Raw genomic sequence first — 20,492 nt, 5'->3', positions numbered from 1 at the left:
ATCTAAAGAAATCAGCCAAGACCTCAGATAAAAGATTGTAGACCTCCACAAGTCCTTGGGAGCAATTTCCAAACGCCTGAAGGTACCACGTTCATCTGTACAAACAATAGTACGCAAGTATAAACACCATGGGACCACGCAGCCGTCGTACTGCTCAGGAAGAAGACTCGTTCTGTCTCTGAGAGATTAACGTACTTTGGTGCGAAAAGTGCAAATCAATCCCAGAACAAAAGCAAAGGACCTTGTGAAGATGCTGGAGGAAACAGGTACAAAAGTATCTATATCCACAGTAAAACGAGTCCAAATCGACATAACCTGAAAGGTCGCTCAGCAAGGAAGAAGCCACTACTCCAAAACTGCCATAAAAAAGCCAGACTACGGTTTGCAACTGCACATGGGGACAAAGATCGTACTTTTGGAGAAATGTCCTCTGGTCTGATGAAACAAAAATAGAACTGTTTGGCCATAATGACCATCGTTATGTTTGGAGGAAAAAGGGGGTCTTGCAAGCCCAAGAACACCATCCCAACCTTGAAGCACGGGGTGGCAGCATCATGCTGTGGGGGTGCTTTGCTGCAGGAGGGACTGGTGCACTTCACAAAATAGATGATGGCATCATGAGGAAGGAAAATTATGTGGATATATTGAAGCAACATCTCAAGACATCAGTCAGGAAGTTAAAGCTTGGTCACAAATGGGTCTTCCAAATGGACAATGACCCCAAGCATACTTCCAAAGTTATGGCTTAAGGACAACAAAGTCAAGGTATTGGAATGGCCATCACAAAGCCCTGACCTCAATCCTGTAGAACATTTGTGGGCAGAACTGAAAAAGCGTGTGTGAGCAAGGAGTCCTACAAACCTGATTCAGTTACACCAGCTCTGTCAGGATGAATGGGCCAAAATTCACCCAACTTATTGTGGGAAGCTTGTGGAAGGCTACCCAAAACGTTTGACCCAAGTTAAACAATTTAAAGGCAATGCTACCAAATACTAATTGAGTGTATGTAAACTTCTGACCCACTGGGAATGTAATGAAAGAAATAAAAGCTGAAATAAATCATTCTCTCTACTATTATTCTGACATTTCACATTCTTAAAATAAAGTGGTGATCCTAACTGACTTAAGACAGGGACTTGTTGCTAGGATTAAATGTCACGAATTGTGAAAAACTGAGTTTAAATGTATTTGGCTAAGGTGTATGTAAACTTCCGACTTCAACTGTATGTACAGTGGGGATAACAAGTATTTGATACACTGCCGATTTTGCAGGTTTTCCTACTTACAAAGCATGTAGAGGTCTGTAATTTTTTATCATAGGTACACTTCAACTGTGAGAGACGGAATCTAAAACAAAAATCCAGAAAATCACATTGTATGATTTTTAAGTAATGAATTAGCATTTTATTACATTACATAAGTATTTGATATATCAGAAAAGCAGAACTTAATATTTGGTACAGAAACCTTTGTTTGCAATTACAGAGATCATACGTTTCCTGTAGGTCTTGACCAGGTTTGCACACACTGCAGCAGGGATTTTGGCCCACTCCTCCATACAGACCTTCTCCAGATCCTTCAGGTTTCGGGGCTGTCGCTGGGCAATACGGACTTTCAGCTCCCTCCAAAGATTTTCTATTGGGTTCAGGTCTGGAGACTGGCTAGGCCACTCCAGGACCTTGAGATGCTTCTTACGGAGCCACTCCTTAGTTGCCCTGGCTGTGTGTTTCGGGTCGTTGTCATGCTGGAAGACCCAGCCACGACCCATCTTCAATGCTCTTACAAAGGGAAGGAGGTTGTTGGCCAAGATCTCGCGATACATGGCCCCATCCATCCTCCCCTCAATATGGTGCAGTCGTCCTGTTCCCTTTGCAGAAAAGCATCCCCAAAGAATGATGTTTCCACCTCCATGCTTCACGGTTGGGATGGTGTTCTTGGGGTTGTACTCATCCTTCTTCTTCCTCCAAACACGGCGAGTGGAGTTTAGACCAAAAAGCTCTATTTTTGTCTCATCAGACCACACAACCTACTTCCATTCCTCCTCTGGATCATCCAGATGGTCATTGGCAAACTTCAGACGGGCCTGGACATGCGCTGGCTTGAGCAGGGGGACCTTGCGTGCGCTGCAGGATTTTAATCCATGACGGCGTAGTGTGTTACTAATGGTTTTCTTTGAGACTGTGGTCCCAGCTCTCTTCAGGTCATTGACCAGGTCCTGCCGTGTAGTTCTGGGCTGATCCCTCACCTTCCTCATGATCATTGATGCCCCACGAGGTGAGATCTTGCATGGAGCCCCAGACCGAGGGTGATTGACCGTCATCTTGAACTTCTTCCATTTTCTAATAATTGCGGCAACAGTTGTTGCCTTCTCACCAAGCTGCTTGCCTATTGTCCTGTAGCCCATCCCAGCCTTGTGCAGGTCTACAATTTTATCCCTGATTTCCTTACACAGCTCTCTGGTCTTGGCCATTGTGGAGAGGTTGGAGTCTGTTTGAGTGTGTGGACAGGTGTCTTTTATACAGGTAACGAGTTCAAACAGGTGCAGTTAATACAGGTAATGAGTGGAGAACAGGAGGGCTTCTTAAAGAAAAACTAACAGGTCTGTGAGAGCCGGAATTCTTACTGGTTGGTAGGTGATCAAATACTTATGTCATGCAATAAAATGCAAATGAATTATTTAAAAATCATACAATGTGATTTTCTGGATTTTTGTTTTAGATTCCGTCTCTCACAGTTGAAGTGTACCTATGATAAAAAATTACAGACCTCTACATGCTTTGTAAGTAGGAAAACCTGCAAAATCGGCAGTGTATCAAATACTTGTTCTCCCCACTGTATATATATGTGTGTGTGTGTGTATATATATATATATATATATCTCACACACACACACACAGTGCCTTCGGAAAGTATTCAGACCCCTTGACTTTTTCCACATTTTGTTGAGTTACAGCCTTGTTCTAAAATGGATTAAATTAGATTTTTTCCCTCATCAATCCACACACAATACCCCATAATGACAAAGCGAAAACAGGTTTTTAGAAATGTTTGCAAATGTATTTTTAAAAAATATACCTTATTCACATAAGTATTACATTTTTTTATATCAGGTGCATCCTGTTTTCATCCTTGAGATGTTTCTACAACTTCGTTGGTGTTGACCTGTGGTAAATTCAATTGATTGGAAATGATTTCGAAAGGCACACACCTGTCTATATAAGGTCCCACAGTTGACAGTGCATGTCAGAGCAAAAACCACGCCATGAGGTCGAAGGAATTGTCTGTAGAGCTCCTAGACAGGATTGTTTCGAGGCACAGATCTGGGGAAGGGTACTAAAAAATGTCTTCAGCATTGAAGGTCCCCAAGAACACAGTGGTCTCATCATTCTTAAATGGAAGAAGTTTGGAACCACCAAGACTCACCCTAGAGCTGGCCTCCCGGCCAAACTGAGCAATCGGCGGAGAAGGGCCTTGGTCAGGGAGGTGACCAAGAACCCAATGGTCACTCTGATAGAGCTCCAGAGTTCCTCTGTGGAGATGGGAGAACCTTCCAGAAGGATAACCATCTCTGCAGAACTCAACCAATCAGGCCTTTATGGTAGAGTGGCCAGACGGAAGCCACTTGTCAGTAAAAGGCACATGACAGCCTGCTAGGAGTTTGCCAAAAGGCACCTACTTGCAGACCATGAGAAACAAGATTCTCTGGTCTGATGAAACCAAGATTTAATTTTTTGTCCTGAATGCCAAGCGTCACATCTGGAGGAAACCTGGCACCATCCCTACTGTGAAGCATGGTGGTGGCAGCATCATCCTGTGGGGATGTTTTTCAGCAGCAGGGACTGGGAGACTAGTCAGGATCGAAGGAAAGATTAACGGAGCAAAGTACCGAGAGATCCTTGATAAAAACCTGTTCCAGAGTGCTCAGGACCTGACTGGGGCGAAGGTTCACCTTCCAACAGGACAACGACCCTAAGCACACAGCCAAGACAATGCAGGAGTGGCTTCGGACAAGTACAGGTGTGCCAAGCTTGTAGCGTCATACCCAAGAAGGCTTGAGGCTGTAATTACATTTACATTTTAGTCATTTAGCAGACGCTCTTATCCAGAGCGACTTACAGTTAGTGAGTGCATACATTATTATTATTATTTTATTTTAAATTTTTTCATACTGGCCCCCCGTGGGAATCAAACCCACAACCCTGGCGTTGCAAATGCCATGCTCTACCAACTGAGCTACATCCCTGCCGGCCATTCCCTCCCCTACCCTGGACGACGCTGGGCCAATTGTGCGCCGCCCCATGGGTCTCCCGGTCACGGCCAGCTACGACAGAGCCTGGATCTCTGCCAAAGGTGCTTGAACAAAGTATTGAGTAAAGGGTCTTAATACTTATGTAAATGTGATATTTCAGTTTTGTTATTTTTTGAGTACATTTGCAAACATTTCTAAAAACATTCTGGTTTTGGCGGATGCCAGGAGAACGCTACCTGCCCGAATGCATCGTGCCGACTGTAAAGTTTGGTGGAGGAGGGATAATGGTCTGGGGCTGTTTTTCATTGTTCGAGCTAGGCCCTTTATTTACGATGAAGGGAAATCTTAACGCTACAGCATACAATGACATTCTAGACGATTCTGTGCTTCCAACTTTGTGGCACACACACACAAGGTCTATGGTGAATACACACATGCGTGCATGCGCGCATACACACGCACACATCAGTGCCAGCCATTGACCTTTTGATGTCTGAGTCTTTCAGTGATTCCCTTAATCACCAATGTCACTGATGGCTCTATTGGTAATCCACTGGAGCATGGCCTCTGTGTGAGAGCTGTATCCCTCAGTGCTCTGCATCACCCTGGCATTGTGGCACTGCCAACCCTTGACTCATGGGCGTCTTTGGGTCATTGATTTCCATTCATTTAGCCGTGCCAGGTTGTAAGTGAATGTCAGCATTTTGTTAATAATGTGATTTGATGTATTATTGTGTGTATGAATGGAACACTCCATCTTTGTCTCATGGAATTTTCAAGCCTCTACTAACCTCTGAGGTCCACACACGTGCCAAAACCTTAGCCTACGTATGCCATCTGGGTGTCCGACTATGCCAGCTGCTTATTGGTTTCGCAGTCCCTTTGATTTTTCATTGAGTGAATAGTAAGTGAATTGTGTTCATCATTGAAGCATGATGTTCTGTTAAAATGTGTTCCCTGTGATAAAGAGTGTCCTTGTTTCCCATTGGAGCCCCACAGTGGGAGAGAGGAGAGGTAGTGAATTACATTGTGTGCTGTGAGAGCTCTGTCCTAATGAAGCCTGTGATTATGTCACGATCACTATGACCATCATGCAGCATCGTTCGTTACCGTTACTCAGTTACACAAACTCAGCCAACTTTTACAAAAGGATGAAAATATATGAATTTTACAAAAGGCAGGGCCCTCAGTTTTTCCTAACAATGTGACCTGACCAAGAAAAAGTTATTGCTTATAACAAGGGCCCAGAGTTTTTGCCGATCTGTTAACATGGTCAGGAAAAACTGATCCTGTGATGTTTTGTTACGTTTCCATTTCTGTTCATGTTGTTTTAAGTGTTGTTTCAGTGATCTAAAACTCCTCATCCCCCTCTCTCCCTCCCCAGCCACGCGTCCTCCTGGTGGCTGTCACACGGATGAGTTCCAGTGTCGTATGGACGGCCTGTGCATCCCCATGCGCTGGCGCTGCGACGGGGACACAGACTGCATGGACCTGAGCGACGAGAAGAACTGCGAAGGCGTCACACACATGTGTGACCCCGCCGTCAAGTTTGGTTGCAGGGACTCTGGTGAGGAGACTGGGAGGATGGGGATGGTTGTGTCACAGCAATAAAGAGGAAATTAGGGGAGTCTAAATGAGAGGGGAGAGAATGGATGACTGGGTTATTTGCTGGTTGTAAAACATAACTGTAACAGTATTGAAATGGGTAGCTTAGCATTATCTGGTGGAGATGAAGGACTGGATTTGGTTTTAGCTGCTGTGAAAAACTGTTGGGCTGGACAGTATCTGCCTGTAAGGTCAGACTTCTGACCTTTCCCCTATGACCTGTCCCCAGCCCGCTGTATCAGTAAGGCCTGGGTGTGCGACGGGGACAGTGATTGTGAGGACAACTCTGATGAAGACAACTGTGAGGCGTTGGTGTGTAAGCTCTCCCACCATGTGTGTGCCAACGACTCCACCATCTGTCTGCCTGCTGAGAAGCTGTGTGACAGCACTGACGACTGCCCCGACGGCTCGGATGAGAAACTATGTGGTAAGACCTGCTGCTATTAAAAACAACATTACCCAGGGTGCACTGGAAGATAGAACAAGGATCCCACTGCTGACACCAATGAGCCAGAGAAAAACCTTGAGCTGTCATGAATGTTTATGATACCGGATGTGTCATTATTATGACAGAGAGCTCAAGAACTGTGTTACCCATTTGTTTTAGTTCAGTGTCACCTCTCTGCTTAACACCCATCTCTCTTTTTCCCCTTTTCCCTGCAGACCTGTGCTCACTGGATAACGGGGACTGCAGCCATAACTGTACGGTAGCCCCCGGTGAGGGCGTGGTGTGTTCCTGCCCCCTGGGCATGGAGTTGGGCTCCGACAACAAGACCTGTCAGATCCAGAGCTTCTGTGCCAAACACCTGAAGTGCAGCCAGCGCTGTGAACAGGACAAGTTCAGTGTCAAGTGTTCCTGCTACGAGGGCTGGGAACTGGAGCCTGACCAGGAGAACTGCAAGAGCACTGGTGAGGAGGGTGGGATGGAGGGGGCTAGAGGTTGTTGAAATGAGGATGACAAGAGAGCTGAAGGGAAGACTAGGGATTTAAGAACTGAAGGAGGAGAGAGAGGAAGGTTTGAGAGGGAGAGAAGAAAAGGGAAAAGGAGAGATGAGGATGTTTGGGGCAGATTGGGGGGCTTGTAGCTGTGAGAGATGGATGGAGAGAATTGAATGGGGAGAAGAAAGAAGAGGGTAAGGAAAGTTGGGGAACTTCTATTTGCGGAAAATGGGCATTGAGAGCAAGAGGGGGAGAGATAAGAAATGACAAGAAGTGGGGGGGATAGGGAAAACTATCAATGTAATGGAAGAACACTGTTACGCACATTCATATGGAAGGCTGTTTCATATCATTCAGCCGTGCACCCACAGCTACAGTCAGAAGAGTTAAAACAAACACTGTCTGTCGGCCAGAGATGACTCTCCTCCATTTAATACATTTACATTACATTTGAGTCATTTATACAGAGCAGACAGTAGTGAGTGCATACTTTTTCATTCTACATACAGGCTTTCAATTACCATGGATTAGACACGGTTTCTATTCTAACTACGTTCCTCTTTCATTTAGCCACAACACTGTCTGTGTGCGTCACACTACCATGGTTGCATTCAGGTTCCATGTGACCTACTACTGTATTAACTGTAAGAGGTAGCCTACAGTAGTGTTTAGTTATTGGAAGATGGAGGAATTCATGGCTAGGCAAACTGAAAGTTTGCTTGTTAAATCTGTTCAATTAAATCTTACCCAAAACCCTTATGAAGCCTTGGGGGAAACGTTTCTCAATTTACACTACAGCCTTTTCTTTCCTTTAAAACTATATTACCCAGGGTGCACTGTGCGCAAAGTAGATTTTATTTTATTTAACTTTTATTTAACTAGGCTAGTCAGTTAAGATCAAACTCTTATTTACAATGACGGCCTACCAAAAGGCAAAAGGCCTCCTGCGGGGACGGGGGCTGGGATAAAAAAAGTATATATATATATATGACAAAACACACATCACGACAAGAGACACCACAACACTACATAAAGAGAGACCTAAGACAACAACATAACATGGCAGCAACACATGACAACACAACATGGCAGCAACACAACATGGCAGCAGCACATGGTAGCAGCACAAAACATGATACAAACATTATTGGCACAGACAACAGCACAAAGGCAAGAAGGTAGAGACGACAATTCATCACGCGAAGCAGACACAACTGTCAGTAAGAGCGTCCATGGTTGAGTCTTTGAATGAAGAGATGGAGATAAAACTGTCCAGTTTGAGTGTTTTTTGCAGCTCGTTCCTGTCGCTAGCTGCAGCAAACTGAAAAGAGGAGTGACCCAGGGATGTGTGTTCTTTGGGGACCTTTAACAGAATATGACTGGCAGAACGGGTGTTGTATGTGGAGGATGAGGGCTGCAGTAGGTATCTCAGATAGGGGGGAGTGAGGCCTAAGAGAGTTTTATAAATAAGCATCAACCAGTGGGTCTTGCGATGGTATACAGAGATGACCAGTTTACAGAGTTAACAGAGTATAGAGTGCAGTGATGTGTCCTATAAGGAGCATTGGTGGCAAATCTGATGGCCGAACGGTAGAGAACATCTAGCCGCTCGAGAGCACCCTTACCTGCCAATTTATAAATTACGTCTCCCTAATCTAGCATGGGTAGGATGGTCATCTGATTCAGGGTTAGTTTGGCAGCTGGGGTGAAATAGGAGCTATTACGATGGAGGAAACCAAGTCTAGATTTAACCTTAGCCTGCAGCTTTGATATGTGCTGAGAGAAGGACATTGTACCGTCTAGCCATACTCCCAAGTACTTGTATGAGGTGACTACCTCGAGCTCTAAACCCTCTAGTAATCACACCGGTGGGGAGAGGAGAATTCGTCTTACCAAACCACATTACCTTTGTTTTGGAGGTGTTCAGAACAAGGTTAAGGGCAGGGAAAGCTTGTTGGACACTAAGAAAGCTTTGTTGTAGAGCGTTTAACACAAAATCCAGGGAGGGGCCAGCTGAGTGTAAGACTGTATCATCTGCATATAAATGGATGAGAGCGCTTCCTACTGCCTGAGCTATGTTATTGATGTAAATTAAGAAGAGCGTGGGGCCTAGGATCAAGCCTTTGGGTACTTCCTTGGTGACAGGCAGTGGCTGAGACAGCAGATGTTCTGACTTTATACACTGCACTCTTTGAGAGAGGTAGTTAGCAAACCAGGCCAAAGACCCCTCAGAGACACCAATACTCCTTAGCCGGTCCACAAGAATGAAATGGTCTACCTTATCAAAAGCTTTGACCAAGTCAATAAATATAGCAGCACAACATTGCTTACAATCAAGGGCAATGGTGACATCATTTAGGACCTTTTTAAGGTTGCAGTGACACATCCATAACCTGAGCGGAAACCAGATTGCATACCAGAGAGAAATACTATAGACATCAAGAAAGCCAGTCAGTTGATTATTGACAAGTTTTTCCAACACTTTTGATAAACAGGGCAAAATAGAAATTGGCCTATAACAGTTAGGATCAGCTTGATCTACCCCTTTAAATAAAGGACACACCGTGTTTGCCTTCCAAGCAATGGGAACCTCCCCAGAGAGGAGAGACAGATTTTAAAAAATGTCAGAGATAGGCTTGGTGATGATGGGGGCTGCAACCTTAAAGAAGAAAGGATCTAAACCATCTGACCCAGATGTTTTTTGGGGGTCAAGTTTAAGGAGCTCCTTTAGCACCTCAGACTCAGTTACTGCCTGCAGGGAGAAACTTTGTAGCGGGGCAGGTGAGGAGGAGGGTTTATTCTCCAGGTCTTTCACCATTTTCCAGAACTTCTTGAGTTAGACCCACAGAGAGAGAACTTCTCCTTAAAGTAACTAACTTTGGCCTTCCGGATAGCCTGAGTGCACTTATTTCTCATTTGCCTGAACGAGAGCCAGTCAGCCTGAGTATGCGAGTGCTGAGCCTTTCGCCAAATGGAATTCTTGAGGTGGAGTAACTCTGCCAGATCACGGTCGAACCAGGGGCTGAACCTGCTTTTAATTCTCTTTTTCTTTATGGGGGCGTTTGTTAACAATACCACTGAAAATATCAAAAAGGAATGTCCAATCGTCTTCGACAGAGGGGATCAAGCTGATTCTATACCAATTTACAGAGGCCAGGTCATGAAGGAAGGCTTGCTCATTAAAGTTTTTTAGCAAGCGTCTATGACAAATCAGGACAGGTCGTTTCACTGAGCAGCCATTACGAACACAGGCTGTGAAACAGTGATCACTAAGGTCATTACAGAAAACACCAGACTGATACCTATCGGGATTATTTTTGAGGATAACATCAAGGAGAGTAGCCTTTTCTGGGTGTTTGGAGTCATACCTTGTGGGATTGGTAAAAATCTGAGAAAGATTTAGTGAGTCCCATTGCTTTAGGACTTGGTCAGGTGGTTTAAGTATGTCCCAGTTTAGGTCACCTAGCAGGACAAATTCAGACATAGTGTAAGGGGCCAGGAGAGAGCTTAGGGCAGATAGGGTACAGGCCGGTGCTGATGGTGGACGATAACACCCAGCAACAGTCAACTAAGAGCTATTTGAAAGTTTAATGCTTAAAACCAGCAAATACAATTGTTTGGGGACAGACTTGGTGGAGACAACCGAGCACTGAAGGTGTTCCTTGGTAAAGATTGGAAGATATGTCTTGTCGAAAAAGATTCTAACCAGAAAGGTTAACATTAGTGTTCAAAACACTCTTTCTTAACCACGTCTCAGTAATGACCAACACATCTGGATTGGAGCTGTGAACCCACACTTTCAATTGATCCATTTTAGGTAATAAGCTTCTAGTGTTAACGTGCAGAAAACCCAGGCTTTTACAAGAGCAGAAATCAGTGAAACCGATATCAGAGCACAAGTCAGAATTGGGGCTAGCAACAGTATATGGGCCAGGATGTACATGCACATTTCCAGATATCATCAGCAGTAATACAATCAGGGCACGGCAGAGGACAGGGAGAGCTCTGCAGTGTGGATTTTTTATGACATTTGAATGTACATCAGATGGCAATATGGATCATATTGTACAGCAATTTCATCAGGTAACATGAATACAAAGCCGGCGAGAGGTGGTTAGGATAGGATGGGAGGACAAGAGTCAGTGTAACCAATAGAGATTCAGAGTCCCAAGTGTGGGAACAAACAGTCTGTCCCACGGTTGGGTAAACAAGCAAGTTCATAGTCAACAAAGCACGCAGGAGTCATGAGGCAAATAGCATAAAGCACAAGAAAGCACAAGGTACAGGGATCCCAACGCTGCCACCAACAGACACCAGTACATCACCATGATCATGTGATCTCCTGTCTTCTCCTCAGATCCCTTCAAGCCCTTCATCATCTTCTCCAACCGCCATGAGATCCGTCGGATCGACCTGAACAAGGGGGAGTTCAGTGTGCTGGTGCCTGGCCTGAGGAACACCATCGCCCTGGACTTCCACCTTGCAGAGAATGCCCTCTACTGGACCGACGTGGTGGAGGACAAGATCTACCGCGGCAAACTGTCTGAGAACGGAGGTGAGTCTCTTCTTCTTCACTTTTCAGCTCTAGTTTGTTTATAAGCTGTGAGAACAACAGCACAGTTCTTTGTCTTTGGTGGAGTACACCAGCTTCCATGACTCATTTCCCAATTGCCTTCACAGTGGGGAATGCTGGGAATTGTAGTTGTACTATTGTGCAGCCTGCAGGTCTACAGCTCCTGAGGGGAAGTTGCTAGTAAAAACAAAGCAGATGGTCCAGCTCCACGCCGAAAGGGAAAACTAATCAATCAAAACCACACTGTCACCTTCCAAACAGGCGAAGCCAATCAAAACTAAACAGCTACCTTCAAAAAGGCAAAGCCAATCAATCAAAGGCAATCTATAGAGCAGACGAGGCCCTCCTATTACAGTAGGGAGGCATAATGAGTGTGTGTGTGTGTGTGTGTGGTGTGTGCGTGCGTGCGTGCTCCAATCAGAATCATGACTAGTCTCAGATGATTAGACCGTTCTCTTTGATTAGGGACCTGGAATGGAAAAATTAATGGGTGAGAGAGGGTGATGAAAATAAGTGTTACTTCTGCTCTCTTATTTTATTTGCTCTGGCGCCTCATGTCGTGTTGTTTGCTCAGGCCCAAACAGGAGTAGGATGCATCCTGTCAGTAGTAGGGAGAGTTGTGGCTTTGTAAGTGGCATCATTAGATATGCTGGGGCTGCATTGGCATTACAAACAGTCACTGTGTGTGATTGATGTTCATGGAACTGGTAAGACATGGGGCCGGTAAGACACACTGACAACTTTAATGACTAGAGTTGAATAGGTCTACAGTAAGGTTACAGTAAGGGGGAATGACACAGCAAAGCTTCACAATCAAATTAACCACACTGTTCTCTCTTCCTCACTCTCTCTCTTCCTCTCCCCCCCAGCTGTGACCAGTTTTGACGTGGTGATACAGTATGGTCTGGCCACTCCTGAGGGTCTTGCGGTGGACTGGATAGCAGGGAACATCTACTGGGTGGAGAGTAACCTGGACCAGATAGAGGTGGCCAAGCTGGATGGCACCATGAGAACCACCCTGCTGGCTGGGGAGGTGGAGCACCCCAGAGCCATCGCCCTGGACCCCCGCTATGGGTGAGAACCAGCACACTGCTGTGAATGGGTTGGCCTGGTCCCAGATCTGTTGGTGCTGTGTTGCTAACTCCTATGTTGACAATGACCATAGGAGTTGGAAAGGCAGCACAAACCCATCTGGGACCAGGCTAGGAATGAGCTAAAACATGGCTTAACACAGGGTCTTGACTTGAGTCATTGGTTTTGTGTGTCCCCCCCCCCTTATCTCTGTAGGATCCTGTTCTGGACGGACTGGGATGCCAGTATGCCAAGGATCGAGGCAGCATCTATGAGTGGGGAGGGGAGGAGAACCATCCATAAGGAGACTGGCAACGGGGGCTGGCCCAACGGGCTCACTGTAGACTACCTAGAACTACGCATCCTGTGGATCGATGCCAGGTCAGAGAGAACACACACTGTACACACACCATACATATGCAAGCTGTCATAAATCACTGTATTGTGTTGTCTTCCATCCGTCCTCCAGGTCAGATGCTATTTACTCAGCCAAATACGATGGTTCCGGCCTGATCGAGGTGCTGAGGGGACACGAATACCTGTCGCACCCATTTGCAGTCACTATGTACGGGGGAGAGGTTTACTGGACGGACTGGAGGACCAACACACTGGCCAAGGCCAATAAGTGGACCGGCAACAACGTAACCGTGGTCCAGAGAACCAACACACAACCTTTTGACCTGCAGGTCTACCATCCCTCCAGACAGCCTCAGGGTAGGACACACACATGCCTGGTAACACACATGCATGATGTTTAAAAGAGGTTAGCTACTTTGCTTTAGGACACCACAGTATTACTTACCTTGAATGACCTTGTAGGTAAATGAGTCTTGCCCATAAGGCCGCACTGCTGCCACTGCTCTCTAGAGAGAGACCAGAGTCAGAGTGGCCATTTGAGTGACAGCTTCTCTGTCCATCTGTCATTCAGGAGAGTAGTGGCATCTGGCCTCCCCTGTCACAACCTCTCCCCTCAAAATGGCCACGCTCAGAAAACCATCCATTTATGGATGAGACAGATAGGCCTGTGGTAAGAGCTGTTTTATATGCACATACTGAATGACTGGAATTTCCCTCTCCTCTCGCCGCCTCGCTTATCCTTTCTTCACTTTTTCCCTCTTTCTCCTCGTCTCTCGCTTTCCATTTGCTCGTGCTCTCTCTTATTGCGCCTCTACCTATTCCTTTCCCCCTCTCATTCACACTCCCTATCCTTCTCCCATTTCTTTCTGTACCACCCTCCATTTTCCTTGTGCTTACTCTTTACCTCTTTCTCTCTTTATCACTCTCTTTCCCCTGCTCTCTCTGTCTCCACAGCTCCTAACCCGTGTGCAGCTAATGATGGGATGGGTCCCTGTTCTCACCTGTGTCTCATCAACTACAACCAGACCTTCTCCTGTGCCTGCCCTCACCTCATGAAGCTGGGAGCCGACAAACACACCTGCTACGGTAAACACACCTAGTACTTTAATTATACACATGTACACATACATACACACACACATACAGTACATACACACAAAACCAATCACACACCTGCTACAGAAGCAAGGAGACACAAAACTGCTGTTCCTCCTCCCCTGAGCTGGCAGATTGTCTCCTCCTCTGTGCTTGGCTTGGCAGAGAGATGGAGTTGTTGATAGTGGCACAGTGGGGATTCATATAATCTGTCTGTGCTTCAGTGTGTGTGATTCAGTGTTAGTGAGCATGATCGCGAGACTGTACAACAGGAACTGTGTGTGTGTGTGTGTGTATGATAATGATGATGATGATGATGATGATTCAGAGACACATTTCTGTTCCAGTACCCATGTACAGAGGTTTATTCTCACTGCAGGGTCTCCATAGGGAACACACACATCCACCAGAAACATCCCTCATGAGTGGGATCACTCTCCTGAATACCCCCAGCCATGGCTTTGTGTCACAGTTCATACACACACACACACACACACAGGATTATCTCCTGGAGTCTGTCACTTAAGACAGTTTGAGGAGTTTAAGCCTTGTCTCTAAACTGAAGGGTGTGTGTGCATACGTGCGCGCGTCAAACTGTGTGTGTGTTTAGTATTCAGGGGAGCAGTTTCTATTATCTGCGGTGTAATGGAGGCCCACTCTGTTTAATGCAGGCATCAGCCACAACTTTGTCGTTCACAACCTAGAGCACAACACACACGCCTGGGCTATCTGATCTAGACAGGCTGAGACGAGTCATTACTGCACCTCTATACAAACACACACATATGGTATACACACATGGGAATGCCACAGTGCAGACTAATGTAGATACCATGCATCAACGCTGACTGAACTCATTTAGAACACAATCATGGCTCTGCCATTTAGTCAGCCTGCCAAGTACAATCAGTTAACACACACACACACCTGACTCCTGACCAATGTTCCTGCTTAGCTGCGTGCGTTACTGCCGCACAGAACAAATATCAGCCACGCAGAGAAGCATGAGCTTGAACTTAATGCAACTTTCTAGAGTTTTTCCCGATAGTTAACACTGTCAACGTTTCCCTTTACTGTTGGAGTTGTGATCGAATCAATGCAATATTAGCCACTTTCAGTGCAACATACCGAAACAAAACCCACTATGCAAGACTTTGTTTTGCATACTATGCAAGAGATGTTATTGTAGTCAGAACGCATTGGAGTAGGATTCTATTACATTGACAGGCACGACTCAGAGCTGCAGTAGGCCTAAGTATATGCAAATCAACCATTGCCATATATGGATCTGTGCCATTTACTTTGAATTAGACTGTTTACAGCATGAGCGGTTGCGCTTGTTTTGAGATCAAAGCGAGAGCTGCATGTAGCCACGTGTGCACATTTGTTCATATCCTTTGCTAATTAGTGAGTTATTAGCCCAGTTATAGACCATTTGTAGTCAGAAATGGGGGAGTGATTGCTTCCTACAAGAGCACAAAACGTGTACATTTCTAGACATCTTTGAAAAGTGAGTCAGGTAAAGAGCTTTTTTTTTGTCTTAAAGGGGCAGTGTTGTATTTTGAGACAGGCTTGAATAAGCTAAGTAGCCAATACGCAGAGGGTAACATAATTTGTCTGATTCTCTGTAATAATGCTATGGGAATAATGATGCATTTTATTTGTAAAGTGGTTTCTTCCATCAAACAACACAACATTTTCAGTCCCTCCTTGTCTGAAGGACAAGTGGATAAACAGGTTAATGTCAAGCCCTGCATGTTTTTTTTCAAAAGTCTCATGGAATGTAGGCCTACATTGACCACCACACATTGGCTGCTACTATATACTGAATTATAGAACAACTATTTCCATGTTAAAATGTTATGGGATGCATTTTCTCCATTGTTTTTGATGGTAGGCCACTCTAGTAGGTGTACATGATGATCAAATAGCCACCGTAGCCTACTTGACCGCTGTTAAAACTGTAACTTAAAGCGGGTACAGCCTCAGTGTTCACAGTAAACGCGCGCAGGAAGTTGCACAGAATTTTCACAATGTTCAAGTTTGCGCTCAGCAGACATGAAATTTGCTCAGTGCCGAAAATAATTAGAGGGAACATTGGTCCTGACTGCTTGTTATTGTGGGGGATTGTATTGAGTGGATGCGTAAGTGGCAAAGACATTTCACACACACGCGCACACACACTTGCACACACTCTATCACAATTTAACCCTCTACCTTTCCTACAGTAATTTCCCGCAGTGTATTCCCATGCAATCAGATAGACCATCCTCACACACACACACTCCCCTCTCCTCCCTCTCTCTCGCCCCATCCAGAGTCCCGTCAGTTCCTGCTGTATACCCGTCAGATAGAGATCAGGGGAGTGGACATAGACAACCCCTACTATAACTACATCATCTCCTTCACGGTGCCAGACATAGACAACGTGACTGTGGTGGACTATGATGCTCTGGAGAACCGTATCTACTGGTCAGACGTCCGCACTCAAACCATCAAGAGAGCCTTCATCAACGGGACTGGAGTGGAGACTGTAGTGTCTGCTGGTAGGGAATATACTGTGGGAATATCTAACCTACTTAGGTTAATGAAATAACTATAGAATGAATGAGTCAATCAGTCAAACCTTTCATGTAGGGCTTCTAATTGGTTATCAGTAAGGGGTAGTTACAAAGTGACATATTGGTGAGTATCCTTGTCCAAAGAATATATATTTTGTAATTTGGATGAACTATTCCGTTAATGAAATTGCATATTTTTGTGTCGTCTCATGAATAACTTTGTCTTCCCCAAGACCTGCCCAACGCCCATGGTCTGGCAGTAGATTGGGTGTCTAGGAACCTGTTCTGGACCAGTTATGATGCCAATAAGAAACAGATCAATGTGGCCAGACTGGACGGATCCTTTAAGAACGCTGTCATCCAGGGCCTGGATAAACCCCACTGTCTGGTGCTGCACCCTATACTGGGGTAGGTAGAACACACACACACACGCACACGCACACGCCCAACACACACACACACACACACACACACACCCCACACCCCAACACACTCACACACAGAGACCATCTGGCTGTCAGGCAGGCTCCCCACTGCTAGCAGTCTGCCATGATAGGCAGGGTAGTTTAGATGATGGCTGACCTCTAGCAAAGAGGTCTCCCACTCTAGATGGGACTCTAATTCCTCTCTCATCTTTCCCTTTTCATCTCTCCCTCTCCCTCTGTCTCTCTCTCTTTCCTCTTTCTCAAAAGATTGCTGCTGTGCTGAGTGCCAGACACACTGTCACACACTGGCCCCACTCTCGCTCTCTGTGTCTCAATTTCTCTCTGCCCCTCTCTCTCTTCTCCATTTTCTTATCTTACTCTCTCCATTTCAATCTTTCCCTCTAACTCTTTTTCCTGAGTCCCTCTCTCTCTTCATTTCTATTTCTCTCTCTTACACACTCCCTCTCTCACTTGCTCTCACTCCTTTTCTCTCTCTTTCGCTATGACTCTGTATTTCTTTCTCTCTTGCTCCCTTTCTACATTTACATTTACATTTACGTCATTTAGCAGACGCTCTTATCCAGAGCGACTTACAGAAGCAATTAGGGTTAAGTGCCTTGCTCAAGGGCACTTTCTGTCTTTTGGTCTTTAAAGAGACAATGGCTCAGCAGGCATACATCTGCTCCTAAAATCACTAACAGACATTGTATGTGTTTCTCTTTGTGTGTGTGTGCTCTTCTTTGTCGATGTGCGTTTGTGAGTATGCGTGGGGCGGACGCACAGGGGATATTTTCTTTGAGAATGCCTCTGCCTTTTTTTGTGTTTTCTGAGAAACCTATTTAAGCTGAGGAATGTTTCCGATCTGGGCTGTGCTGCTTGCATGGGGGAAACCAGAAGCAGATGCTGAAGACTTCTCCTCTTTCCTACACACACACACACACACACACACACACACACACTGCCTAGAATGAATCCAGGACAGGAGGGGGTGGGGAAAGGGGGGTAGGGGAGAGACAGACAGACATGAGAGACTAGGAGGTTTAAATTGTTTTCAGGAACTGTATTGAAACGCATAATAACTAAGCAAATGCAGGGTGCGGTGGAAGTGGTTGTTTTTGAGAGGAAGTGGAGGGGGCGGAAGAGGGGGGGTGGTGGGGGTAATTACCTCCTTGATTAAATAGTGAAACTCATGCTAAAGCAATCACAAATACATATGAATTGCCCTATATTTTTTAGATGGGCATCGCATCAAGTGTGTTTTTGCGAGCGCGCATTAGTGTTTCATAGTAGTCTTTGAATGCATATGTTTCTGCTAATGTGTTTTGTTTTCATGAGTCTGTCTGTTTCTGCCCACTTTTGTGTGTAGCGTGCATATGCCTCTGACAGAGAGAGTGTGAGAATTTCCAATAAAGAAATGGAGAGAAAGAGAAGCCATTTATGGGGCATTAAATTGACTACACTAGCCCAGCCCCACTGACATGTTTTCTGCTTGGCCTAACCCAATCAACATCCACCCACCCACACTGTTCTAAACTAGTCTTGACCCTGCAATAAAAGCAGGCTCCTGTGCTTTATACCCAATGAAAGATGCTGCTATTAAAACACTGACGTTTTTACATAGATTGTAAACTAGCTGTATAACTACAGACATTTACATCTGTCAAGGAGACGTTCAGTAGATATACAGTCACCAAATGTAGGCTATAGTTAGGCCTATGCTGTTGAATGTTTTGCTAGTTTTGCGCAACAATTTATTTTCTCGCTAAAAAATATGTATGATTGTTGTGATATGTGTTGCCTAATTGTGTGTGTGAACTGAATAAACCACTTTCACACATTTAAACATTATAATAATACAGACTATTAGGTGCTATCAAGGCTAACAAACGAAAGGTATTTTTCCAGCAGTGCTTTCAGTAGCATGATATGACATTTTGTCTCTGTGCTCCAGGAAGCTGTACTGGACCGATGGAGACAACATCACCATGTCCAACACTGATGGCAGCAACCACAGTGTCCTCTTCACCAATCAGAAAGGCCCAGTGGGTGAGTGGCTCTGTGAAAAAAAAAATGTGTGCACTATATAGGGAATAGTTTGCCATTTGGGGTACAGCCGTAATTGCCTCTCTCTCCATCTCTCCTCTGTCTCCAGGTCTGTCCATAGACTTTGACACAGAGCAGCTGTACTGGATCAGCTCAGGGAACAGCACCATCAGCCGCTGTAAGCTGGACGGTTCGGGTCTAGAGGTTCTGGAGGGAGTCAAAGGCAAACTGACCAAGGCCACAGCTCTGGCCATCATGGGTACGTAACATGGCTCCACTCTTACTAGGATTGTACATTCTGCCTTCTAGCTGCATTTCGCTTTCGGTTCTGAAGTGTTTGAATACTCACCCATGGCTGCTACAGTAGGTCTCAACTTTTGATTATTAGTGTGATCGGAGTATGAAAATGATGGGTCATTTTGATTGGCCCACTTGTGTGAAGAGATGAAATTATGTCATTTTGTGATTGGCTCTTGTGTGCTGTATGTAGGTGAGAAGCTATGGTGGGCGGACCAGGGGACTGACCAGATAGGAACCTGTGACAAGAGCGACGGAGGGAACTGGAAGGTCCTGAGAAACAGCACCTCACCCATGATGCACATGAAAATCTACAACGAGACTGTGCAGAAAGGTGTGTGTGTGTGCGTGCTTGCGTTTGGGCACCATGGTAGCTACTAGATTAGAAATAACCATTTTAACCTATGCGTGCAAATACGTATTTGTCTTGTTTTTACTCTATAAACGTAGACAGGTGTTTGTGTGGTGCAGGTTCCTCAGCATGTGTGTTTATGTGTTGTGTTTCCAGGCACTAATCTGTGCAGTAATAACAATGGAGACTGTTCCCAGCTGTGCCTGCCCACCTCCCCGACCACACGAGCCTGCATGTGTACCGCTGGATACAGCCTCAGGAGTGGACAACAGTCCTGCGAGGGTGAGATGCACACACACACACAGTGCATGCAAGGACGGAGGGACACACACACACACACACACACACACACTGTGAATACGTTATTTATAATGATCAAAAATATAAACGCAACATGAAAAGTGTTGGTCCCATGTTTCATGAGCTGAAATAAAAAATCCTAGACATTTTCCATACGCATACAGTTTATTTCTCTCAAATGTTGTACACAAATGTGTTTACATCCCTGTTAGTGAACATTTTTTTTGGGGGGGGGATTTCTGTCTGTAATAGGGGACTGACCAGATAGGAACCTGCGCCCCTGCCCGGTGATGTGAAATCCATAGATTAGGGCCTATATATATTTTAATTGACTGATTTCCTTATATGAACTGTAACTCAGTAAAAATCTCTGAAATGTTTGCATGTTGCGTTTATATTTTCAGTGTAGATCTTTATTTGGATATTTGAAAGGTTTTAGATGCCTGGTCTTACAGTCAAACAAAACATTACCTCAGCCATTAGTCAATCAAACAAAAGCTACATATCACATTTGGACATGCTATATTTAGCAAAACAGAGATTAGTATAATATGTTCTCAAATTCATTCATTTGTTTTCATCTGGAAGGATACATGAATGTGTCTTGTACTGCCACTGATCGACT

General features: G+C 45.1%; 1 protein-coding gene across 2 annotated transcripts in view; it reads left to right on the top strand.

Moving 5' to 3' along the window:
- The window catches only part of LOC311133845 (low-density lipoprotein receptor-related protein 1-like), a gene marked incomplete at its 5' end in the record, with an annotated part of 189,959 nt that overhangs the window by 108,863 nt on the left and 60,604 nt on the right, over positions 1-20,492 (top strand). For both annotated transcript variants that reach the window (XM_084167441.1, XM_084167442.1), the window contains 14 exons: positions 5,634-5,816; positions 6,084-6,281; positions 6,518-6,763; positions 11,151-11,348; positions 12,236-12,440; positions 12,654-12,818; positions 12,907-13,151; positions 13,749-13,880; positions 16,208-16,435; positions 16,684-16,858; positions 18,827-18,921; positions 19,028-19,177; positions 19,409-19,549; positions 19,724-19,849. In XM_084167441.1, coding sequence (XP_084023567.1) covers positions 5,634-5,816; positions 6,084-6,281; positions 6,518-6,763; positions 11,151-11,348; positions 12,236-12,440; positions 12,654-12,818; positions 12,907-13,151; positions 13,749-13,880; positions 16,208-16,435; positions 16,684-16,858; positions 18,827-18,921; positions 19,028-19,177; positions 19,409-19,549; positions 19,724-19,849 — 2,487 coding nt within the window. The remainder of the gene's footprint in view (positions 1-5,633; positions 5,817-6,083; positions 6,282-6,517; positions 6,764-11,150; positions 11,349-12,235; positions 12,441-12,653; positions 12,819-12,906; positions 13,152-13,748; positions 13,881-16,207; positions 16,436-16,683; positions 16,859-18,826; positions 18,922-19,027; positions 19,178-19,408; positions 19,550-19,723; positions 19,850-20,492) is intronic.

The sequence above is a fragment of the Coregonus lavaretus genome (assembly GCF_964263955.1).
Source record: "Coregonus lavaretus genome assembly, chromosome: 8".
NCBI lineage: Eukaryota > Metazoa > Chordata > Actinopteri > Salmoniformes > Salmonidae > Coregonus > Coregonus lavaretus.
Note: the sequence above shows the minus strand (reverse complement) of the source record. Positions and strands in the feature narration are given on the sequence as shown.